General features: G+C 33.8%; 3 protein-coding genes across 5 annotated transcripts in view; 1 reads left to right on the top strand and 2 right to left on the bottom strand.

The window, feature by feature from the left end:
- Positions 1–25,983, top strand: part of LOC134230971 (histone deacetylase complex subunit SAP30 homolog) — a 181,822-nt gene that overhangs the window by 91,149 nt on the left and 64,690 nt on the right. The gene's annotated exons all lie outside the window — the stretch shown is intronic.
- Positions 1,236–18,153, bottom strand: LOC134230972 (casein kinase II subunit beta-like). 3 transcript variants are annotated; one of them, XR_009984467.1, is made up of 9 exons: positions 18,007–18,153; positions 16,420–16,490; positions 15,954–16,026; positions 15,459–15,561; positions 9,498–9,634; positions 9,288–9,363; positions 8,726–8,915; positions 7,537–7,623; positions 1,236–1,927 (listed from the first exon to the last, which is right to left on the bottom strand). XR_009984467.1 is itself a non-coding variant. In XM_062712845.1 (8 exons), the coding sequence occupies exons 2-8, from the start codon at positions 16,458–16,460 to the stop codon at positions 1,998–2,000; spliced, it is 654 nt and encodes a 217-aa protein (XP_062568829.1). In that variant the 5' UTR covers positions 16,461–16,490; positions 18,007–18,153; the 3' UTR covers positions 1,458–1,997. The 3 variants fall into 3 exon arrangements, 2 of the variants coding, with proteins under 2 accessions (XP_062568829.1, XP_062568830.1); XM_062712845.1 differs by lacking the exon at positions 7,537–7,623 and having other exon boundaries at positions 1,458–2,031; XM_062712846.1 differs by lacking the exons at positions 1,236–1,927; positions 7,537–7,623 and adding an exon at positions 8,090–8,240.
- LOC134230958 (casein kinase II subunit beta) lies at positions 21,930–24,160 on the bottom strand. Its single transcript, XM_062712820.1, has 6 exons — positions 24,059–24,160; positions 23,677–23,779; positions 23,269–23,384; positions 23,046–23,121; positions 22,663–22,852; positions 21,930–22,300 (listed from the first exon to the last, which is right to left on the bottom strand). The coding sequence occupies exons 1-6, from the start codon at positions 24,128–24,130 to the stop codon at positions 22,195–22,197; spliced, it is 663 nt and encodes a 220-aa protein (XP_062568804.1). The 5' UTR covers positions 24,131–24,160; the 3' UTR covers positions 21,930–22,194.

The following is a 25,983-nucleotide window of genomic DNA, read 5'->3' as shown; positions in this document are numbered from 1 at the left end:
AACCTACTTATCAATTGCAAATCGGTTAAAAAATCAGTTATATAAAATTGTAATAATATTTTTATACCTATAATTTCTTAATTTTGTTTAATTTTCATAAGTAAGCGAAAAAAGTTGCTTTAAAACAGTAAATACGCTTCATTTTACTATGATGCGCAAAATATTGCACAAGGAAACCACAGTTGGCCTCCTTAAATCTATTTTATTCAAAGTCTTTACAAAATTAGTAGATCTTTGAATGCCATTAATTTGCTTGACGAACTGCTGTCTCGAAACCTCTTAAATATGAATCATAATGAATTGAACTTCTTTCAGTAGCATTGCAGTAATGACTAGTTATTGGCAATATTCTTATTGATAACGTGTAGTGGTAATGATCACACAAACTTTTGAAGAAATGTAGCGATAATGAATTGTATTTTTTCGCAAAGAAGCTGTTATGTTGATCTCTAAACTTTTTAATAGATTAGCTAAATGGCAGAAAGTATACAACATAGTTTAATTGGAATTTTTGGTTTATTAAAATTATGTTTTCATTCTATGCATATAATAATTATTGTGAATAAAGTTTCTTTCAAAGAAATATACATACATTACATGTACATGTATATATAGTATAGCGGGTTTTCTTGGCAAGTTTAAAATTTGGCGTTTTGCCTGCTCAAAGGTATGTCAATAATTTTGGCAGACACAAGATTTCAGCTCTTTGCAAATGAACACTAATTAAGAGAAGTACTGGCCATTTTTGTATTAGAATTTTAGCGGGCTACCATCAAGACGCTAAAATTAGCACCCTGATAAAATAACCAGCTATAGGGTACTGCATGAAAAAAGAATGAAGACTATATTTTTTTTAATATTACTAAAACAGTTAACATAAACCAGAAATGGCTGATGGGTCTGTAGCTCTACTGGTCTACATATTAAAAAAGAAAAGGCAGCAATAAACAGATGCACCTTAGTGTAGTCCACTTATGCTACATTATATTGATGTCAAACTTAACTGTAGGAGGAGTAGTGTTTTGAAAGTATTTCTAAGAAATTTCTATTTTTAGTAACCATGGTAACACCATTCATTGAAAACAAAAACCAATGCACTAAATAGTGTACCTTATATCAAGTCTTCAGTTCTTGTGTGCCATTCAAGTTATAGTGAAATTAGACAATAATAACTACTTGTATGCAAAATTTTATTGAAATCAGACCAAATCTATAGAAGGAGTAGCATTTAAAGGAATTTCACAGAAACTTCTATTTTTAGTAGCTATGGCAACACCATTCATTGATATAAAAAAAACCCAATGTATTAAATTATATATCTTAGAGTAATCTACTTGCATGTAAAGTTATTTTAAAATAAGACCCAAATTGTTGGAGTAGCGTTTTAATGGAATTTTACAGAAATTTCTATTTTTAGTAACTATGGCAACATCGTTCATCAAAAAAAAAATGCACTAAATTACGTACCTTTGTACAGTCCACTTCTATGTCAAGTTATATATATTGAAATCAAACCAAAACTGGGAGTACACGTAGTAGCATTTTTAAAATTGTTTACAGACAACTAGACAGATGGACGGAAGACAGTCACCTTACTATCACATAAACGTACACTTCTGGTCTCTGACCAGTAGAGCTAAAACTACATGTTTGTGAAACACGAATGACCCTATCCCAACCCCAGACAAGGGGTAATCAAAAAATCTCAGTTTAACTTTCAGCTCAGATGAGTTGAAAACTAAATTCTGACTTGATAATTCTAAATGGTGAATGCGAGATGCATCCTTGCTCCATCTTAGAGCAACTGATCAATGTTTTCAGTTTTCCACTTCTATGAAGCTTCCTCTTTAGCCCTTTCCATTCTCCACCTCTTAAGAACTTCCTTTTCTTTTGATCTTAAATCTTTCCTGCGTTTTGCTGCCCATTCCTACAGAATTTCCTCTTCGGGATTTCCTACTAAGACGGCTATTTCTGTTTTTTCATTTCAATATCTGCAGCTACTTCATACTTTTACCATGAAGGGTAATAAACCTGAAAAGGGGGGGGGAGGAATAAGTAATCAATCATAATTTGAGATCATCATTTTCTTGAAATGACAAGATCAAAATCTTGTTCACAAGTCAAAATATTAAAGGGTGCTAGGTGGGTTTTTTGTTTTATGTGAAAAATCTACATTAGAGGAACTGCCTGCAATGTACATACACAGCCTCTGGAGAGTCTGAATGCCACACCAACATTTTATTTCATAGATCTTTAAGACATCCCTATTAAATTATGGTTTCGGCATTGAAAGGCCGATATCAGCTCACTTAGTCCTGACCTCTGTTTCAGGAAGTTGGAATTACCAAGATTAAAGTTGGAATTACCAAAATAAAGTTTGAATTTCCAACTTTAAAAAAATATTGCATGGCACTCATACGCTTCCATACAATTGGGGGGGGGGGGGTCCATTCAATTTTTTGTATGGTGATTGGTAGTGTCCTGTTGAGGTTATGAAGGATATGGAGATAACGAACAGTATTCAATACCAAAGTTCATAAAACAATACAAAATAGGAGCTGAACAAACACTGACCTTTGAAAACATTAGATCAGATGCCATGGAGGAGTGAGCATCCCCTGCGGACCGGTCACACCCACCGTGTGCTCATTATCATGATCGGGAAATAACGGAAAAATCCGTCGTCAATTCAGTGTATAAATAATGGAGTACTAATTAGTATGAAAAATGTCGGTCAGCATGTCATTGTATCTACCATAAAACTTACGAAATTATGACTTTAAATGAGACTGCTTATATTCTTGTTTCATCAACTTAACTGTTTGTCAATAATTTACCTCTTTTTGGGAATTGTTCTTGCATACCGAATCAACTGAGATACTGTATACAGGGAAATATTCGCCCCTGTTTTATTTTCGCCCCTTTCGCCCTTACATCGTTTGGGCGAATTTAAAAAGGGGCGAATTAAAAATATACAATATATTTTCTTAAACAAAACTGTGACTAGGCGAATTTAAAACGGGGCAAAATTGGTTGCAAGTGTGAAAGGGCGAAAATAAAACGGGGCGAAAATAACCCTGTATACAGTATATAAACTCAGTATGAAGGTGATGAAGGCATATTGCTGCATAAGTAGGTGAAGTTGACAATACAAAAGTTAAAGTCATCACGTTTATCATACAGCTTGGTTGTTAGATTACCATAAACATCTTTTTCAAGTCATTTCTTTTGGATGTAGATTTGTGTTGTCATATTTGGGGCCTATTTTGAGTGGTAAAAATTGGTTGTGTCCTACTGGGGGGTCTCTCTTTTGGGTGTTGATTGGTGTTGTCCTATTTTGGATGGTGATTGTAGGTGTTTTACTGGGAGTCTATACTGTAAATGTATTGTACTTGGCGTGTACGATATTTGGCAGAAATGGAATTTTCAACAAGTTCGCATAGATTTGAGTTAGTTCATTTTGAATGTGCGTTAAATGAACCTTTATACACAAAGCATTTAGCAATGTACTTGATTTAGCGGAGGCTGCTTTCCGCGAAAGGCACTAAAAAGAATACACAGCCAAAATTAATGCAATACTTTTACAGTATCTTGGATGGTGATTTAGGTGTGTTCTACTGTCTTTCTTTCGGACCGTCATTGGTTGTGTCCTATTGCGGTTATTTCTTTTGGATGTTGATTGGTTGTGTCCTATTGGGGGTCTTTCTTTGGATGGTAATTGGTTGTGTCCTATTGGGGTTATTTCTTTTGGATGGTAATTGGTTGTGTCCTATTGGGGTTATTTCTTTTGGATGGTCATTGGTTGTGTCCTATTGGGGTTATTTCTTTTGGATGTTGATTGGTGGGGTCCTATTGGGGTTATTTCCTTTGGATGGTCATTGGTTGTGTCCTATTGGGCGGCATGGGGGTCCTTTCTTTTGGATGTTGATTGGTGGGGTCCTATTGGGGTTATTTCCTTAGGATGGTCATTGGTTGTGTCCTATTTGGGGTCTTTCTTTTGGATGGTGATTGGTTTTGTCCTATTGGGTTTTTTTTTTTTGGATGGCAATTGGTTGTGTCCCATTGGGTTTTTTTTCGATGGTAATACGTTATATCGCGACTACCAATGAGTACCTCGCAGTTATCTAACTTACTATCGCTCTTTTGCGGGGGAGTCGAGAAAAGTCTAAATTTCTGGGGGCAAACGACATTGTTTATAGTAGTGACAATCGAATGATTCGAACAATTTAATGCCGAAATCACGATGTTTTGCCAGATATTGAACTCCAGATAGTATATTGTCAAATAAGGAAAGTTAAGAATGTTTTATCTGCTTAAAAATGTGACGATTTTCAATGAAAATTTAACGAGAAGAGTCCGCTTAATTAAAAATATCGTTAAAAATGTGACAATTTAGGATTTGCTCCTCTCAAAAATATCTTAGGCTGGTTAAGCGATCGTTTAGCGAGGTATTCCACCAGGATTTTTTACTTATCTGTCCTTATAAATGCTACAATGATCGACCTTGCATGGTATTGAATAGCACATTGCCCCCACCCAACAGACGATTCCTACCTCCTTCGCGAAAGAGTTCCGCTAAGTTAAGTAATCGCGATATCAAGTATTGGTTGTGTCCTATTGGAGTTATTTCTTTTGGATGGTGATTGGTTGTGTAGTATTGGGATTATTTCTTTTGGATGGTGATTGGTTGTGTCCTATTGGGGTTATTTCTTTTGGATGGTGATTGGTTGTGTCCTGTTGGGATTATTTCTTTTGGATGGTGATTGGTTGTGTCCTATTGGGGTTATTTCTTTTGGATGGTGATTGGTTGTGTCCTGTTGGGATTATTTCTTTTGGATGGTGATTGGTTGTGTCCTATTGGGGTTATTTCTTTTGGATGGTGATTGGTTGTGTCCTATTGTGATTATTTCTTTTGGATGGTGATTGGTTGTGTCCTATTGGGGTTATTTCTTTTGGATGGTGATTGGTTGTGTCCTATTGGGGTTATTTCTTTTGGATGGTGATTGATTGTGTCCTATTGGGATTATTTCTTTTGGATGGTGATTGGTTGTGTCCTATTGAGGGCCTTTATTTTGGATGGTGATTGGCGGTGTTGGGGGTCTTTCTTTTGAATGGCGATTGTTGTCCTATTGGGGTCATTTCTTTTGGATGGTAATTGGTTGTGTCCTATTGGGGTTATTTCTTTTGGATGTTGATTGGTGGGGTCCTATTGGGGTTATTTCTTTTGGATAGTGAATACCCTTGGATTCAAAACCCTAGTAAGAATGTGTCTTTGGATTTTTTTTTCTTGAGCAGCTCTTTCATAGTTTAATAATGAGTTGAGAATGTAAAATATGGGAAAATATGTCCATCAAAACAGGTGTTTGTAGAAAAAAAATCGTATTTTGATCCCTAATCATTAGCAAAACACATGATTTGCTGAACTCCTTTTCCCATTTTTGCAGTCACCAAACGAATTTTTGAAATATGGGCTTTTCTGGCCCAGTGTTTCTCAAGAGGAAAATTTTTATCCCATTCTTCCATTCTATTTTTTTTCTTTTCTTGATAATTCCCCTTACGAGGGTTTTTTTAAATTAATATTCTCCAAGATCCATCAACTGACAAAGTTGTATGATTCTTTTAGATATAGCCTCAAATAAATGCCCATTTTGAAGAAATGTAGCGATAATGAATTGTATTTTTTCACAAATTAGCATTAATTTGACCTCCAAACTTTTGAACAGATTAGCTCAATAGCAGAAAGTATACAACATAGTTTAAATGAATATTTGGTCTATTAATGTTTTCATTCTATGCATTTAATTATTGCTAAATATGAAATACATACACTATATACCGTATAGCAGGTTTTCTTGGTGGGTTAAAAATTTGGCGTTTGCCTGCTCAAAGATAAGCCGTTAATTTTGGCATAATTTATTTTAATGGACACAGAGTTTCAGCTCTTTGCAGATGAACACTAAGAAGAGTACTGACTATTTTAGCGATTACAATTTTAGTTGGCTACCATCAAGACGCTATAATTAGCACCCCACTAAAATAACCCGCTAAACTGTACTACACGAAAAAAGACTGACGACTATAATATTTTTTTCATACTGTAGATCACTCAATTTTCGCAACACCTTATTTTCACGAGATAGTCATTGACTCTTGATTAGCGAGAAAAATTTTTCACGAATTGTTGTTATTGCTCTATATAATCTTAAGAAATGCTATTATACGCCAGAATTAAATTTTCGCGAGCACACTGTGTCGCGTAATTACTCGAAAATAAAGTTCTTGAGAATAAAGAGTGATTCACAGTATTACTACATTCTGTTCAAATAAAAGATAAAACAGTGAACATAAACATGAAATCTCTGATGAGTCTGTAGCTTTACTGGTCTACAAAAGAAAAGGCAGCATTAAATAGAATTATGCACCTTAATGTAGTCTACTCATATGCCAATTTATATTGATGTCAAACCAAAACTGTAGGAGGAGGAGTGTTTTGAAAGTATTTCTAAGAAATTCCTATTTTTAGTAACCATGGTAACACCATTTACTGAAAACAAAAAACCAATGCACTAAATAATGAACCTTCATAAAGTCGACTTGTATGCCATTAAGTTACAGTGAAATCGGAAAATAATTGTGGGTGGAGTAGCGTTTCAAAAGATTTCAAGAGAAATTTCTATTCTTAGTTATCATGGCAATAAGGTTAAAACAAATCAAAAACTGATGCATTAAATTATGTACCTTAGTGTTGTCTACTTGTATGCCAAGTTTTATTGAAATCAAATCAAAACTGTAGGAGGAGAAGCATTTTAAAAGTATTTCACAGAAACTTTTATTTTTAGTAGCCATGGCAACACCACTCTTTCATCGATATAAAAAAAAACCAATTTATTAAATTATATATCTTAGAGTAATCTACTTGCATGTAAAATTATATTGAAATAAGACCCAAACTGTAGGAGTAGCATTTTATTGGAATTTTACAGAAATTACTATTTTTAGTAACTATGGCAACATTGTTCATCAAAAACAAAAAAAAAGCAATGCACTAAATAATGAACCTTTGACAGTACAGTCCACTTCTATGCCAGGTTATATTGAAATCAAACCAAAACTGGGAGTACATGTAATAGCATATTGAAAAATTGTTCACAGACAGACAGACAGCTGGACTGACGGAAGAAAGACACTTTACTATCACATAAACACTTCTGGTCTCTGACCAGTAGAGCTAAAACTACATGTTTGTGAAACACGAATGACCCTATCCCAACCCCAGACAAGGGGTAATCAAAAAATCTCAGTTTAACTTTCAGCTCAGATGAGTTGAAAACTAAATTCTGACTTGATAATTCTATATGGTGAATGTGAGATGCATCCTTGCTCCATCTTAGAGCCACTGATCAATGTTCTCAGTTTTCCACTTCTATGAAGCTTCCTCTTTTGCCCTTTCCATTCTCCACCTCTTGAGAACTTCTTTTCTTTTGATCTCAAATCTTTCCTGTGTTTTGATGCCCATTCCTACAGAATTTCCTCTTTGGGATTTCCTTATTAAGACGGCTATTTCTGTTTTTTCAATTCAATATCTGCAGCTACTTCATACTTTTACCATGAAGAGTAATAAACCTGAAAAGGGGGGCAAAAATAATTAATCAATCATAATTTGAGAAGATCATCATTTTCTTGAAATGACAAGATCAAAAGCATATTCACAAGTCAAAATATTAAAGGGTGCTAGGTGGGTTTTTTGTTTTATGTGAAAAATCTACAATAGAGGAACTCTTCCATTTATATTAAGTAATGCCTACACTGCCAGCAATGTACATATACAGCCTCTGGAGAATCTGACATCTTGATATTTTTATTGACCACCTCAGAATACAGAAACAGCCTTACTATTGGATTGTTTGGCAAAATTCTTGCTCTAATTTTAACACATGATTAGTACTACCTTGTAGAAATAAGCGTATGATAGAATCATATTTATGAAAATCTTTTGTGTCTTTGGATATTAAGGAGGAATGCTACAACAACATTTTATTTCATAGATCTTTAAGACATCCCTATTAAATTATGGTTTCTGGATTGAAAGGCTGATATTAGCTCACTTACTCCTGACATCTGTTTCAGGATTTTGATTGAGTGTTAGGAGGGCTCCACTTACCTGTAAAGCAACGTTGTCCTTTACTTTGTGAGAAGTTATTTCCCTTTGTTATTCATCTACTGATAATTATGTCGGTAATCTAGTTAAATAAAACATAAAATTTTAATTGATGGTTTTACTGGAGACTACAGTTCATTTTCTTGGATCGATCCTTTGAAGCTTCTATTAATAGTCCAACAATTTGACAGATTGTTATATTATTTGTATGTTTCAATTTTTCATCCATGAATTGATACATATATTGTACCGCTTTGTTAACGAAACTGATTAGTTGATTGCTTTGAGTGACATTACCTTTGTAAGATTTTGATTAGCTGGATGTAATAAGTTATAATACCTTAAAACCAACTGATTCTTACCTTGGTAAGTTTGTCTAATGGTCTAATGTGCCCTGTTTCAAGGATAACAACCCCCTTGGCACGTAAAAGATCTTTTTCTGGTTTTCAAAAAAGAACAGGGTCTACCAGAAAAACTCAAAAAACTCTTTCAACCCTGTACATGTCTTTTCATCAGCAAAATATGGCTGAAATATTGCTGACTCAACATTAAACAAAATCATTTTACCTTGGGATCAATTGATTGGATGGACGTTCAGGTCTGTATTCTGGGTAAGCCATAAACAACATTTGAGGGAAGTTTGGTCCAAAAAAAGCACCATCTGTGAAGCAATGGCGTCGGGATCGTATATGATACACATCTTCACATTTTGGACAGTACACTTTTACTGTTTCTTTTTCAATGTGCTCAGAAATTCCTGTCAATAACAAAAGTTAAACAATGTCAGTACTTCATCATCAAAGACTCATGCAGAAAGTTTAAACAGACAACTATACGAGGGACAGTCAATATTTTTTATTGAATTAGAAATTTAGCACATTTAGTACACAAGCTACAAAGTAAAAATTTAGGGTAAAAATGTGACAATGAAATTTAAAAAGGAGCTAGTGAAAGTTTGATTTTAATCAGACCGGGACACTTCATGACCAGCATACAATGTGATCGAGTTGATTGCTAAAATGTGTTTGTGTTTGCACAGAATTGTTACAATTTTTCACAATGTTAATTTACATGGGAAACCAGAAAGGACAAAAAATATTGATGCCCTGAATACATTTTCTGAATTTACCTATTGGAAGCACAAATTGTCTCTCACAGCTCACAAGTGGACAGGTGCCAAACACGCCATCCTGCCATTTGTCTATCTAAAAAGTCAGATTCAAACAAACATGCAATGGTCAGCAAATGTCACAAAGTCCACTTATTTTTAAGAACAATTATTTTCATTCAATGCCATTTGAATTTATTTCAGTTAAAGATTGAATTGTTTAATACTCACCATTTTCCTGATTCCTCTGTCAGTCAGAATGTACCTGGCATGTATTAAGCCATACAACAACTCCGCTGCTTCTTCCACAACATTCTCTGCTTCAGAATCGTTTGAGAGGTCTGAATCATCCATCATTGAATCGCGTACTGAATAGAGTAAAACAAGAATACTCTCAGGAGACAGTAGCTCTTCAGTTTGTAATTATACTAGTCTGCAGGAGACTGTAGCTCTTCAGTTTGTACTTATATTACTGCAGGAGGCCTTAGCTCTTCAGTTTGTTATTATACTAGTCTCAAGGACACTGTAGCTCTTCTGGTTTGCAATTATATAAAGAGTATTTTAAAACAAGAGGTCTCCAGAAGAATGTTGCTCTTCATTTTTTATATATATAATAAATGGACTTTAAAGAAAAAATGAATTGCATTAAGGGGGATGTACAAGCCAATTGGATCTAGTCTGGTGTGAAATAAGAAAGGCCAAGAATGCGCTTAATACTCGTCTAAACTAGCCCAAAGTTACTCAAAGTGTTAATGCACTAGTTACCTAGTGTTAGAGACCAAAATTAGTAAATAATTAAGTTTATTTTGTTTTAATTAGGAGGAAATTAATCATTGTAGAACTGCGCAGCTACAGCATTCACGAGATGAAAAATGCATTGAAAATGGTGTTAGTTTGATTCATTGATAATATGGCTACAACCATTTGTTTTGTTTTTTTCTTGTCATTATCTAGAATTCTTGAAAATTTGATTTTTCATATGTGTGTCTTCCTGAGGCCATGTGTTTTTTTCGTCCGCCATTCCTCTGTCACACAGCGTTCGAATAACATTGATTTAAGAATAAATGCGACCATAAAAACATCAAGACAAGAAATTACTAAGTAATAATCATTAGGTAATATTACTTACTACTTTTATTTGTTGCATCGCTTCGTCTGATTAATGAAAAAACGCGATTTTAACCCCACTCCAGCAAATCGGGAAAAACTGTTCTGTTCACAGCTCGAGTTTCCTAGAAAATATTAATACACTGAGCACGTGGTTGACATGTTCATATATTTGCTGTGGATAGATGCGTTTATTACCATGATTATATTTAATTTTTCATGGAACAAGTCTTGATAATTTGTTGGTAACTTTAAAACTCAAGAAAAAAGCTAAAAAATGCCCTAAACATATGTGTTTACGTCGGGTCTTTTTTCTGTGGCGATAGAAGTTATTTTGAAATGGGGCACTGCAAGGAGGATGCTTAGCATTTAATTTGATAATGTTAAACAATATGCGGTGCATGAAAAACAAATTGGAATTAAATGTCTTACATTCGAAAAGTTGGTACATATGTCTATTTTGTTTAGCAGTTAGATAGAAAAAATAGGCAGTTAAAGGATTTCCTTCAGGCACCTCACATAAATAGCTTGATTGTTTGCAATGACCAACACATCGTATGGAGTAATGTTTGGACATAAAAGCGCATCATGTCTCATTATGTTGACTACGTTGTAAGCTCTCGATCATTGAACATACGAAGCTTGATAAAATATATAGACTTGTTTGGTTTTTTTTTTTAATTTAGAAGCAATCACAATGTTTGCAAACAAAGGTCCATTGCATATGCTATGTCTATCATCGCAAAAAAATGAGAGACTACCCCCCCCCTTCCGAAAATCCTATGTTCTTTTTTCAAAATAGTGCCAAAGATTAAAAAATTTTGCATTACTAAGTATGTGATGGAACATGTACTAGCCTTATAAGACCATTTGTTGTAAAAATATTTGGTTGCCCTCTCTTTACTGCCTAAAAATGGTTCGACTCAATTTTATTTTACATCCAATTACAGGATTTTTTTTTCTTCCGTCAACAAATATGTTTAAATTTTAAGGAATTTTTTTCTCACCATAAATACGGACCCAATAATTTTCCCTGAGTTGGAAGGTCCACCAAACGTCATTTTAAAGATGGTATAAAATATTTAATTGAGTTGATTTTTTTTCTTTACTCTGTAAAATTGTAATTTTGACAAAATGGGCAAATAGAAAAAAAATTATTCATTAAATCTCCTAACCCACTCTGAATGATTTTATTCCTTTTCAAATGTTGCTCCGCTGTAATGAAAATTGTAAATGTTTATTTGACAGAGTATAGTAAAAAGTAAACGATATCTTAGGTATTTGATACTTATATTATTGTTGAAATATTCAAGTATTTTTCAAAGTGTAAATTGGAGATCTTTGATAGCATATTGCTTATAGCATATTGCTTAATTAAAAACAAAGCCCTTTTCAAACTTGCTTTCACCGGGAAACATAACAAGTATCATATTCAACCATCTGCCTTCCTTCACTAAAACGGTCTATCCAATCATTGATTGAATTATTAGGAAGTCATTTGTCTTAATAAAGTATGAACAAATTCTTTAACGTTACTTCAAAGGCAGTTTTAAGATATACCATGATTATTTTAACGACTGTTGAATGAGTTCCACTGAGACAACCATTTTTCGTCACAAGTACCTGCATAATGACTTTATTTTCACATTGTGAGAAAAACTTAATTCGGCATATGCAATTTATAGAACTTGAGTGTGCACCAAATTTGTTTCTAATCTAAATTGTGGTTTTGTAGATATAGAGATAGTTCGAGAACTTTTTTGATCACCCCTCGTACTAGTAGATACTAACACAAGGTTTTTCATATTCGATTTTATGTGTTTAATTTCTTTGTGTTTCATTGGTGATAATTAAACTTTTGATAGATATTATAAGTTATATGTGGCAAACTTACAAACTCTTAATTTTAAACTTTGATGGTGCTCATTTTTCCTTAACTGGAATCAAAAAGTTTATTTCAATACGTACACTAAGCCACACTATAACACATTTCCTCTTTGAAAAGTGTTCATATTATTTGAAATATTTTGCAACTGTAATTCTCTTCTACATTTAAAGATTGTTATGTCCCTCCATATTAAGAAGAGGTCTGGAAAACAAAATTCTGTACTAAAAATAGACCACGTGCTGCTATCAATGAACTACTTTCAGGCTTCTTTACACTCCTTTTGAAGACAACGATACCTTGTTTTGAACTTAAAATTATCATTTAAAAGTGCAAAATTTAGACATTTTCTCAACAAATGGTTGTAGAGAGAACATTAATGCACACTTTGCGTATTTTTTCGGATTTTTTAAGGCTTTGCTGAATTCTGTAGCTGCGCAGTTCTAAGGAGCATATCAAAAGCATTTTTCTGCAAAAGTATAGATTATATATGCACAACATACAGTCAGTTATGCATATTTATTGTATCTTTATCATAAGGGTTTAGAATTTGATCAAAATATAATGTACTTTAGCCATTTGAAGAAATGTTTTTGTTCTCACTGCACTAAATGTGGCCGTACATCCCCCTTAAATGTATCCTTGTTAATATTTATATGATTATTGCATTCTTCTAAAACCTCAATTTTTTAAGGTACATTTTGTATTCAAGGTTCAATCAGATAAGGCCACTTAAGCCTTTGACTCAAGTAACTTTATGAAGTCTACTAGTATAAAAAGTCATTCAATTTGGACTAAAACTTTAGTAGCAGTGTTTTGGAAGTAATGTACAGAAATTTCTATTTGTAGTGACCATGGCCACAGTGATTAGCAATTTTCAAAACAAAGAAGCATTCTGTACCTTTATGTAATCAATCTTTAAACAAAGTTTTACTGGAATTCAATCAACTATAGAAAGATTAACAATTTGAAAATTGTTTGAGGAGGAAAAGACAGACAGACAGACGTCTTCCCCCTGTAATATGCTTCTTGGTCTTTTTTAACATTGGAGCTAAAGAGCAAATATCCACAGGTGCTTTACATGTTTAACTTTTCTTTTCATAAATAAAAAGTTCCCCATACTTCACCATGGGAAAATTTTAATTTATCTATGAAAAGAAATAGTAAAGTATGGGGAAAATTTTATTTATGAAAAGAAAGGTTAAAAAACGTCAAACACCTATGGAAAAATCTTATACATTGAAGGCAAGAAAACAGTTTAGTTCCATCACAGGTAATATCTAAGGGCGAAACGATTACACGTGTAAACGGCGACGTTTTGATTAAATGCTCTAAACGTTTACAAATTGAGTAAACATTACATGAAGGTTAATATCAATGTCTATCAGAAAAAAACCTCTCATCCAAACAAGTTGTTTTATTTCATTTTTACCAAAGAAAACACACTCTGTGTCTGTTACAAACATTTTTTTGTTATAGTTGATACCGGAAACGCAATATTAAACAAAACTATCTAGAAACCAATATGGTCTAACATATTTAATTCCAATTTCCAAGTAGTGAAAACTAGCTACGTATCATTTTATTTTTCCAAGTATATGTTCTATAATAAATAACCCCTGTTGTTGCTTTTTATAGATTAGAAAATATAAAGTATCATGCTTATAACAGTATAATGTTGAACATAGAGCTTTGAAATATTGAACGTAAACCGGAACCCTCAATGCTATCGTATTATATTTTTATATTACTGTCTTGTTTCAGTTTTTGACACTTCGTACTCTTTCGTCATAAAAACCAACATATAAACAGTAACGATAACTCATACTTACATTATAGTGAAAGAATGGTTTATTAAATTAGTGTTTCATGAGTAAGTAGCCATAAAAATTCAACACATAAAATTCTCTCGTTTAGATGGTACCATTTCATTTACTGCTGTTCGTTTCAATGTTTACAAAATTCAGTAAATTTCACCCTTAGTAATATCTACAACAAGTATCCTTAAACTCCTTGGAGTTTGTCATGATGCCAGCTGACGATTCAGCTAATGATAAACATAGGTAATCAAAGATTACGAAGCTCACCTCGACGAATGTTATCAGTTTAATAATGCAAATCTCACATCATATTTTCTTAATATTTAGTATTTATCCCAACAACAATATTCTTGCAAGTTGTGTTTAACCCCTTACATGGCACATACACATTTCTACATGTGTAGCATGAAAAACATGTAGAGTGTAAACAAATATTCATATTACTTTCTTAATACTGCAGATATCAAAGACTTCAAGTTCACTGGGATTGATCTGTTCCCAAAACTTTAACCAGGTCTCTTGTATTGAAAATATAGATCACATCCAGCATCTGAAGCAAGTCTAATAGTGTCCATCCCTAGATGCATTTTCCATGCAAGTTTGGTTAAGGTAGGGCTTATACTTACTTGGGAATGAAAATATAGGTCAGATCCAGCATCCGAAGCAAGTCTGGTAGTGTCCATCCCTAAGACACATCATCAATGCACGTTTGGTTTAGCTAGGGGTTATAGTTACTTGGGAATGAAAATGTAGGTCAGATCCAGCATCCGAAGCAAGTCTGGTAGTGTCTATCCTTAGATGCATCATCCATGCAAGTTTGGTCCCAATAGGGCTTATAGTTCCTGTGGAATTGACTTGCTCCAAAAACTTTAACCTGGTCACTCATCTAGAAAATGTACCTCAGATCCAGCATCCGAAGCAAGTGTGGCAGTGTCCATCAAGGATGCATCATCCATGCAAGTTTGGTCCATGTAGGGCTTATAGTTCCTAGGGAATGGACCTGCTCCAAAAACTTTAACCTGCTCAAAAAACTTTAATCTGGCCACTCATTAGGAAAATGTACGTCAGCTCCAGCATCCAAAGCAAGTGTGGCAGTGTCCATCCCTAGATGCATCATCCTTGCAAGTTTGGTCCAGGTAGGGCTTATAGTTACATGGGAATGGACCTGCTCCCAAAACTTTAACTGGGACGCCGACGCCAATGCCGGGGGTATAGCATAAGCTCATCTCGACTTTGTCGAGGTGAGCTAAAAATGTGAAACCTGGCAATGACCTGCAGATGATGATCAATCAGGGATGTTTTCACAAAATACTCCAAGACTGAGCTGACTCAGAAACTTGATTTTTTTTTTTTACAAACTTTATTATGTTTAGCACTTACTACAATCCAAGTCCAAAATGATATCTAGAGCACATTGGAAGTGCCAAACTCGTTGTCTTAGTCCATGTAGATTAAATTCATCGTTAATGAAGTCCTCATCAACCTGTAACAAGAAACACCTGATGCTAATAACGTTTTTAAAATACAGTAAAAATTCGTTATCTTGAAATTGATGGTGCTGAGAAAAAACTCAAGATATCTGAGGATTCAAGGATAAAATACTTAAAGAATATGTGGTTTGTACTTCCACATCACCTCGACATATCTGTGGTATTCGAAATATCTGAGTTAGAGATACCAAAGTTCAACTGTTTCTGATGTGCAGTATTATGTCGAAGATTGATCGAGGTGCAAGAATTGCATTGAAAGTGTTAATTAACTGTGCCTCAAAAATTAGATTATTATAAGTTCCACAAAATATTCTTTAACCATGCTAACCGAGCACTTTTACTTTGATAAACTGATATAGGCATGTTTAATCTCATTATTTATTACCTCACAAAAGAACTCATTTCCTTTTTGTTTACAGAATTTGGGAATCCAGTACTCTTCACCGGGCCGCAGTTTTCTGGAAACCAAACATAATCTCAGGTAAGTCAATATCGCCACTAAAGCTTATAAAGGTAAGTCAATATCGCCACTAAAGCTTATAAAGGTAAGTCAATATCGCCACTAAAGCTTATAATATGATGACAAGAATAATAATTAAAAGTTCCTCAATACTGATAAATTGTCATATGATATTTAATATTAAATTCAAATACAGTGCTCCTTCATTCAATCCTATTGTTACTGTTCATAAATATATATTTTGGCAATTTGCTATCATATTTTACTTAAATTTTAAATAATCTAGTGAATAATTATTATGAAGGGATCAACCTAGAAGCGAAAAACTCATAACTGAAGTAAAGATTTAAAAAAAAAATATCTCAAAGTTATAATTACTGATAACTGTAACTTGCCGTTTTTTTTTTCAGGTGGGCTGCCAAATGACCACATAGTCGCCTTTTACTATGGGAGTTCAGAGATCTATTAAACAGTAAAATTAAAAAAAGAATTTTAATTTAAAGATTATTCATGTTTATTGAATGTAATTGAAAGTCCACAGCATTAGGCCATATAAAATTAATCTTTATGAAAATAAAACAGTCTGAAAATGTCCCGCCCCAGTTTTTTATTTTGATTTTTAAATATTCCAGTATTTTTATTCAGTAAGAATTTGGTTCAAGGTGATTATCTCCAATTCTCAACAGTGATGCATTAATAGCAAAAACGCCATGTGAAGAATGGAGTAAAATCGGCAATAAAAGAAGTTTAAATGTGTAAGGAAAAGATAATTTGTCAGTATAGAGAAGGCAGAGAAGAAAAAATAGCATAAACACAGATAGATACCATCACTGGCAGGAGTGAGTATGTAGAGAGATTGTAACTAAGTAAAAATAGACGAGTAAAATGACACCTGGTCAAGTTATATATAAGAACTTTACAGCTGTGTGACTTTGCTTTGTTAAATAAACAAAATCTACAACATTTTATATTTTTTAACTTATGAGAAGGCACTTAAATTTTAATTTGGCAGCCAGAATAATTATTAATCAACATTTATATAGATTTTGCAAAATAAAAATTCAGGGTGTCATTCCCATTACCTCATTTTGTTCAGGGTGTGATATAATGTGTGTGTGTGATAACTTGTTAATTAACAATAAATATTTAATTTTTAAAACAAAAATTTTCTTTAAATATTTAAAAGAATATGAAAAGAATTAAATCTATTCATATTTGCATTAAGGTAATGAAAAAAAATGTTTTTTTGGCGTATATATATATGTTGATACTTAGGCCTATATATAAATTAACAATTATAAAAAATAAAAAATATAATCCGCAAATTTTTTAGCAAATTAGGATGAGAATCTAAAGATTAATTTTACCTGGCCTTATCCACATAAAGTGTGATTGGATGAAAATAAAACAGTATGAAAAATAATCTCGAATACAGCTCGTTTCCAGAATTCAAAGTTTCAACCTTTATAAATATTCCAGTATTAAATTACATCATAGACCTTCGCTTAAGGTGATTACATACAATTCTCAACAGTGATGCATAATCTATTCAAAATAATACTTGGTAATGGACTTATGTCCTGCTGAAGGCATACATTATGGGATCCAGGGGGGGAGTTACTTTTGTTTAAATTTTTATTTTAAAAAGCCACAATGCCCCCTTCCTTCATCATTTTCAGTTTTGGGGGATCCTTACGGGTAATTAGACGCACCATATGCAGACTGACGATTGACTTCACATGAACTTTTTGCAAGTTTGTGAAAGAACTTTACGACGCAAACTAACTTTATTTTGTTAATGATAAACATAAATGTACCTAAAATTTTATATTTTTTAACTATTCAGTATTCACTTAAACATCCTTTAATTTGGCGCCAAACAATCTGTCCTCAATCAACAATGGAAAAAATTCATACAAAAAAAAATTCCAGGGTGTCAGTTCACCATTACAAGTCCGAGCATTCCAATCTGATTTACCTCTAATATATCTGTGTGTGTGTGTGCATAAGTCAGTGGTTGATACAATAAAAACAAGTTTAAAAACTTACATCGACTACTTACTGTTACACCTTGCACAGGAAAACATACACCGGTCGCACTAAAAACCTCAAACCGCACAATGACAATATGGAGCGCACTAATTGCCTAAAAAATGTTTTTTTGATATATATATATATTTACCAGTGCCTAGCTTTTACTTCATAAAGTTAAATAAGAAGCTTGGAAATATATATGCAAATTTAACAAACATCTATTGACAGCTGATAATGATTGAGGACGGATGTATTGTACAAGTTTACGCTTTGAATCACAATTATTGATGAACCAGACAAAACAAATACTGAAGTTTTTGTAATACCGAATGACCTTAAAACATTCAGTGCATTAAACAATTGGAAATATTTATGACAACTAGAAATATGTCCATAGGACATGAATGCCCCGCCTTTTTAGGATATACCTGGTATAAGTATAAAGCAACATGAAAATTTGTATGTGTATAAAATTTGATCAGTTTGGTTCAGGTAGGGCTTATAGTCACTAGGGAATAAAAATGTAGGTCAGATCCAGCATCCGAAGCAAGTCTGGTATTGTCCATCCCTTGATGCATCATCCATGCAAGTTTGGTTCAGGCAGGGCTTATAGTTACTAGGGACTGAAAATATAGGTCAGATCCAGCATCTGAAGCAAGTCTGGTAGTGCCCATCCTTAGATGCATCATCCATGCAAGTTTGCTTCAGGTAAGGCTTATAGTTACTTGGGAATGAAAATGTAGGTCAGATCCAGCATCCGAAGCAAGTCTGGTAGTGTCCATCTCTAGATGCATCATCCATGCAAGTTTGGTTCAGGCAGGGCTTATAGTTACTAGGGAATGAAAATGTAGGTCAGATCCAGCATCCTAAGCAAGTCTGGTAGTTTCCATCCCTAGATGCATCATCCATGCAAGTTTGGTTAAGGCAGGGCTTATAGTTACTTGGGAAAGAAAATATAGGTCAGATCCAGCATCCTAAGCAAGTCTGGTAGTGTCCATCCCTACATGCGTCATCCATGCAAGTTTGGTTCAGGCAGTGCTTATAGTTACTTGGGCTATGAAATATGTAGGTCAGATCCAGCATCCGAAGCAAGTCTGGTAGTGTCCATCCTTAGATGCATCATCCATGCAAGTTTGGTCCAAGTAGGGCTAATAGTTCCTTAGGAATGGACCTGCTCCAAAAACTTTAACATGGTCACTCATCTTGAAAATGTAGGTCAGATCCAGCATCTGAAGCAAGTCTGATAGTGTTCATCCCTAGATGCATCATCCGTGCAAGTTTGTATCAACATGTGATGTTTGATAACACCATCTGGTAAGTGTACAACACCAATGGTATATGTTTAAAATTGAGCTAAACACTAATTTAAGAAAAGTGAGGTCAAGGTCAAAGGAAAGGTAAGGTCAAAAAATGTTGATGCAGTTGCATAGCTCTCATCAATATCTATCAGCATATGAAGTTTGATGAAAATATCTTGGATAGTTTCTTTGAAACTTAGCTTTGAACAGAGCTAAACACAAAGTATGATGGAAGGACAGAAGGACGGACATGACAAACACTATATGCCCCGGCCATATTCATGGCGGGGCATAAAAAAAAAGTTCTTCATTTTAATTTTACTTTCTATTCAAAAGTGATCCACTTCCTGATCCAATATTTAATGTCCTCTAATATGGCTGAGATTTTATGTTGGACAATATGCATCCCTTTGTCTTCTAATTTTATCGGGAGAAAAGTCAGATCTAGAAGCCTTTTTTTCTGTAATAAACACTTTAAGTGTTGCAATTGATTACTAATATCCTCCCCCAAATATCAAAGGAATTGACAATTTCTGATGAAATTCAAGTCAAAAGCAAATATTGTACAGTTGATATTCTGTATCTTCACTACGTGAGGATACTTTCATATAATTTGATGGATCATTGTTTTGCTGTTCTTAAGGAAAAAAAATGTTCCTATACTTGTACAAAACTTTGATCGTTCAGATTGGTCCTACCCATAGAAATATAAAACTATAAAAACTCTAGGTTAAGAAATCCACATGAAGTTTCATCTTTTCAAGCCCAAGGGTTTCTTGAGAAGATTCTTGAAAGTCCCATACAATCTTTACTTTTTTTTAAAAATAATTTATCTCCCCTTGGAAGGTAATGTGGCCCTTCATCTGATATAGAAATCTGCCAAATATTTCTGGAGAAGATTTATGTGTTAAAAGACAATGACAACAACGAGGGTGACAAGAAGAATGGCAGAAAATAGACTAATTTTAATCAGAAGAGCTCCAATGAAGCTCTCGTGAACTAAAAAGCATTTTTTTTAAAAAGTTTACTACATAAATAATGACAAAAAATATACAAGATATTCACAGCACTTTTATTCAAACATAATGATACATATAGTATGCTAATGCGAGTACTAATAACGAGAGAAAACCAAAAAACAAAGTCCGGCAATATGAATGTCTCCAGTATGAACTAGAAAACTGACCAGTCAGTATGGGCCCCGCCATGGGGTAGAATTAATAGGGACTGGGTGCAGCTTACGGAATGATTAAAAAATGTGCGAAGAATAAGCAACAGCAACTGTATTCTTAAAATTTCAAGATAATTCCTGAATATTCAAAAACCTGAAAATAATATCCTTGTATTTACATTAGGCAGTAAAGAACAACTTTATGAACATTGAATGTATATTTAAACAATTATGAAGCTTATGTTATATAAAATGCCAGCCTTCAATGAATGCAAATATCATGAAGGCTTGACCTTAACTTCTAAACAAACAGCAGTTGAAAACAAAGGTTTTCATTAAGTGACAGATAAACTTAAGATAAGCCTATTAAATTTTCTGCAGCAGGCTAGATAATTAATCCCAAGGGATTAATTGTACCTCTCTCATCATTTTCTTCTAAAGTTACAATAAGAACTTTTTCAGTATTAATGATAGAATGGGGTTTTTATACAACTATCCTAAAAATTAATAATATTCTTGAATTAACATAAAGTGAAAAAAGTAAATCAAAAAATCTTCTTTAATCTATTTCTTGTTATTAGAATTCAATGAAATTATAACTATTTAACAAAAATAAATTATAAAAATTTATATTTAAATCCACATTTCAGAGTGTTCAAACTTCATTTGCAGACAGAGGTGGTAATTCATCTCAATTTGACAGATAAAGATAATGCTCTGGATTTTCTTCAGGAGGAAAGCTAATTAATCCCAAGGGACTCATAGCAGCATTCAGTTTACAATGGGAACATCTTCAGCAGTTATCTCTCTTTGCCAATGCTTTCGTATATAAAGTTAAGGAATCTACCCCACCACCCTAGCTCCAAACCAGGGGGCATAGAGAACCAAACTTAGCATCAAAATTTGTATTTCTGCCTACTGAACTACCATACCAAATTTGTACTTGATTGGGCAACCATATAAAAAGTTGCCCATTCATTCTTATGCATAGTTAAGGAATCTACCCCACCACCCCAGCTCCAAACCAGAAGACACAGAAAACCAAACTTAGCATCAAAATATGTATTTCTGCCTACTGAACTACCATACCAAATTTGAACTTGATTGGGCAACCATAAAAAAAGTTATTAGAAAAAAACAGAAAATTTGTGGACGGAAGAGTGACAGACAGACAGACGGACAGACGGACGGACAGAGTGATTACTATAGGGCACCCGCAAATTCTTGCCGGGCCCTAATTAACATACATTTACTTTTTATTTTGTGCCATCAAGAAAGATGTATTTTGAAATCAAAATTTAAAAAACAGCACTTATTAATGCATGTAATATAAAACACATTGAAAAAATTTCATTATACTTCCATTTTTACTCTGTACCGAATTCCATGCAAAAACAATACACTACCTCATGTACAGGGTAGCTTAAATTTGGGCCCAGCTTAAAGAAAAAAAATAGTACCGGTATCTATTCATTTACTACTACTTTTATTAAAATTGTACAACTTAATCCTAAATTAGCTAAATTAAAAAATTAGTAATTTAACAATTAAATGGCTGGGTTACAGGAAAACTAAACGGTGATCTTCTCTGATGACTGTGTTAATGTTACATTGTTGTTTTGTTCTGACTGAGTGAGTGTTAATTTGTCCTAACTGTTAGCATTCATCGTTTTCCACTGCTATGGGACATTCTCATTGGCATTTTAAAATTTGAAGCTGCTTGATACTGTAAGTTGTAAGCTAGAGGGTGGATCTTGAAACCGTATAACCTGCAAGAGAAAAACAGTTTGTTTTCCATCATAATTTGGACAAAAATGTTCCTTTTAAAATGTACTATTTTTCACTTAAAAACCACAAATAAAACATTATTAAACCCATGTACTTCCTCATCTGTTCAATTAATAAATATATAGATCTTATTTCTGATATATAAATAATAATATGGTGAACTTTTCACTTCAAAATTTTAAAAAATATTATTTTATAAAGAAATAATGACTATTTATTAATATTTTGTCCATTATTGATGACAGACTGGCAGAAGCCTGAATATTTATATCCACTGAATATTATCTCCCTTATTTCTTAAAAAATCCATTGTTGCGTATCAGTAAACACAACTAAGCCTTACCTTGGTACAAACTGATTGGGGGGACGTTTGGGTCTGTACTCTGGGTGAACCATAAACAACATGTGGGGGAAGCCCGTCCCGAAATAAGCGCCGTCAGTGTGGTGGTGCCGGGAGGATTTGGGGGTGTACACGTCCTGACATTTAGGGCAGTACAACTTCACCATGGCCTCTCCAGGAACGTCCGACAAGCCTGTCAAAGTAAAGCAGTACTCTTAATGACATGTATCCAAATATTCTCAAACGATGGCTTAAAGCCTGTCAGCAAAGTAAAGCAATACTCTGAATGACATGTATCCAATCAATTTAAAACAAAAGCCTGTCTAAAGCAAACGACGTATCCAAACAATCTCAAACGCTTAAACCAAACACCTAACTCTATTTACCTATTGGAAGCATACACTGGTTCTCACAGTACACACGAGGACAGGTACCGAAATCTCCCTGCTGCCATTTCTCTATCTGTAAAAAGACAAAGTATACAACTAGTTCCTTTGCCAGTATTTTTGTTTTATAATTGTCATTATTTAATGCCAATTAAGTTGTGTTTCATGCATTGTGTGAATCATGTCTTTAAGACTTCCCTGTTTGGTACTGTTTGGGACTCACCATCTGAGCTATTCCTCGATTTGTCATAATGTACCTGGCATGGATTAAACCGTACAACATCTCAGCGGCTTGTTCAATCAGATCACTTTGATTAGGATTATCCTCCAGCTCATCATCTGTTTAAAAAAAAAAACAAAATCCATTTAAGTTTCAACAATCTGGTCTTCTCTCTGGTTATACAGGGTCCTTCTTGTTTTGTTACTGGATATCATGGGGAGTTTTGTAAAAACGAACAAACATATTGTAATGGATCCCAATATTCTTTGGATTTTGTTATGATAATGCTGCGGTATTTAGATAACAAGGTAATTTGTGACATCTTTTAATTTATATGATGGTCATTCTGTAGTGCTTCCCCATGTTTTGTGTTGAACTCTTCGTAAAACATCATCCCTGGTGAGCACTCACCCGGTTCTAGGTCCAGAATCATGTCTAAAGCCTGTCTGTAGTGAGGAACCTGTTCATTGAGTCCTGTCAGGTTAAACTTGTCCTGGATGTAGTCTTCATCAACCTACCACAAAATTACAAATGTAGTCTTCATCACCTACCACAAAATTACAAATGTAGTCTTCATCAACCTACCACAAAATTACAAATGGTCCTGTTTAACAGGATAAAATGACAATGTCAAACAAATGCCTGATCAAGTAGCCTTGAACTATCATATGGAAAATAAAGTTGCACTGAAAATTTTTGGGGAAAAAATAAACTTTCAGAAAATACTTCTTTCGTGTAATAGAGCAGTAATATTTATATTGAAGATGATGATTGTGGTGTTTGATTGTATTACCTCACAAAAGAATTCATTTCCTCTGAGTCCACAGAACCAGGAAATCCAGGACACCTCCTCCGAGCTGCTCATGTTTCTAGATAAACAAGGGAATGTTTATTTGATATATAAAATAAAATACACTAGGGTTATTGAACTTATATTTATGAATATTGGCATAAGATTGTACAGGGCTGGATAAATAGCATTGCCTGACACACGGGACAACCATTTTTGGTTGGTGGGCAAGTAAACTGATAACAGGTACCTGCCTGCAGAGAAGTGCTTTTCCAATTAACAATAAAAAAACGTACAGTACTCAGATATCTTTTGTGTTATCACTTTTAAAGTATCATGAATCACAGCAAAGCACCTGTTTTCACTGCTGTTGACCACTGCATCAGCTGTACATACGTACATCGAATAGTTGAAACTACTCTAGAAAATCATCTTCGCTAGCCAACGGTTTCCGATCCAATACCTACTCTACAACCCTTGTTGTAGGGTTGTAGAGTAGGTATCGATCGGAAACCCTTGGCTAGCGAAGATGCTAGAAAACACTCATTAATGTGTTGTTAAAATATGCAGATGTCATAAAACATGGAGTTATCGATGTCGTCAAAAATGTTGTATGGGAATTTAGACATTTATTATCAAAATATTAAATTCATACTGTGAATACACTTCAATACAGATGCTAGTGGTATTAAAATCGTTGTTGATTGCTGTTCCCCTCACACAGCCATGATGTCGATCTTTTAATTGACACGCAGTAGTGTTTTGTTCACAGATTCGTGTTGTTTGTAGGTTTTGTGAGGTTGATCACTGTCCAATATCTTCTTTTTTCATTAAATAAATAAATACAACATTCATTTTTAAAAAAGGTGTATTATACTTATTGCAGAATTTTGAGGAAGAATACTCCTTAAAATTAAACATTTTCCTCTAAAGTTATCTGTGGAAGAATTTAGTGATTTTAGATCTAGGATGGTTTCCATGTAGTGTTTAGTTGTCTCTCTTTGTGACGGGTGGGTTCTCCCCAATTACGTGTTCGCGCCAAGTGCTTTCGCCCCATTTAACTACAGGTAATAAATTTATATGTTCTTTTATAAAGTGATTTACACAACGCAGTATTTAGATAATTAAATAACATTCAATATCTGATATAGAGTGAAATTCTTTATGAATTCAAAATTAATCCATCATGAAACAAATATATATCGATTCATTTTTAGCCGGGCTTATTGCTCAAAGAGCAATTGCGGGCTTATGTGATCCTGTTCAAGGCAGGATGTTGACCCCATAGTCGCCATTTTAAAGTTACGTGCAAAAATATAGTTCTTACTCTCAACCGCTTTTGAGATAATACAAACGCTAAATAAAGCAACAAAAATAAAACGAAGTTTTGTCTATATAAAATAAACATTAGTAGTAATGACTTTGAAAACTTCATAAGTCAAAGAACATAGTTCATTAGCGTAAAGATTTTTGATAATCAGTGTCACCGTAGTTCTCTACACATACGAAGTAAAGCAGGAGAGGGAACCAGACTGGCCTGTTTGTTTACATTCAGCTGCAGTACCAGATTAATTTTGATTCTGACAAAATCGGACCGTACGTGGTATTAGGATTGAAAAACTCACTGTCAGTGTCTTACCGTTTATATTGATAGTTTTAAAATAATTTTTTCATCAGAATATAAACGTGATTCATGTAAGAAATCCATTCTACTGTAAATGAGCCCGGCTCTCTGTACTTCTGAGTACTTTGATTTAAATAGACAAATAAATAGGGCCTGCATGGATAAATAAATTTTATATCTCCCCATAATTCTTTAGCTTACCTAACCAAAAAAAAAAAAACCAGTTTATTCGCAATGGATATAGCTACATGTTGCAATTGTAAAAAAAAAAAAGAAGGTATATCAGATAAAACTTTTGTATAGA

Source organism: Saccostrea cucullata, unplaced genomic scaffold (assembly GCF_032062105.1).
Source record: "Saccostrea cucullata isolate Sc308-1 unplaced genomic scaffold, CSIRO_AGI_Scuc_v1 ctg496, whole genome shotgun sequence".
In the NCBI taxonomy this organism is placed as follows: domain Eukaryota; kingdom Metazoa; phylum Mollusca; class Bivalvia; order Ostreida; family Ostreidae; genus Saccostrea; species Saccostrea cuccullata.
The sequence above is the reverse complement of the archived record's forward strand: the minus strand, read 5'-3'. Positions and strand labels throughout refer to the sequence as shown.

Excerpts from the sequence above, each read along its gene's own strand:
- LOC134230972 (XM_062712845.1), bottom strand. The coding sequence starts at position 16,460 with ATGTGGTCATTTGGCAGCCCACCTGAAAAAAAAAACGGCAA. Across the intron at positions 9,364-9,497 it reads ACAGAGGAATCAGGAAAATG|ATAGACAAATGGCAGGATGG; the intron begins GTGAGTATTAAA and ends CTGACTTTTTAG. Across the intron at positions 2,032-8,725 it reads TCCAATCAATTGATCCCAAG|GTTTATTACCCTTCATGGTA; the intron begins GTAAAATGATTT and ends CCCCCTTTTCAG.
- LOC134230958 (XM_062712820.1), bottom strand. The coding sequence starts at position 24,130 with ATGAGCAGCTCGGAGGAGGTGTCCTGGATTTCCTGGTTCTGTGGACTC. Across the intron at positions 23,780-24,058 it reads GAAATGAATTCTTTTGTGAG|GTTGATGAAGACTACATCCA; the intron begins GTAATACAATCA and ends ATTTTGTGGTAG. Across the intron at positions 23,122-23,268 it reads ATCGAGGAATAGCTCAGATG|ATAGAGAAATGGCAGCAGGG; the intron begins GTGAGTCCCAAA and ends GTCTTTTTACAG.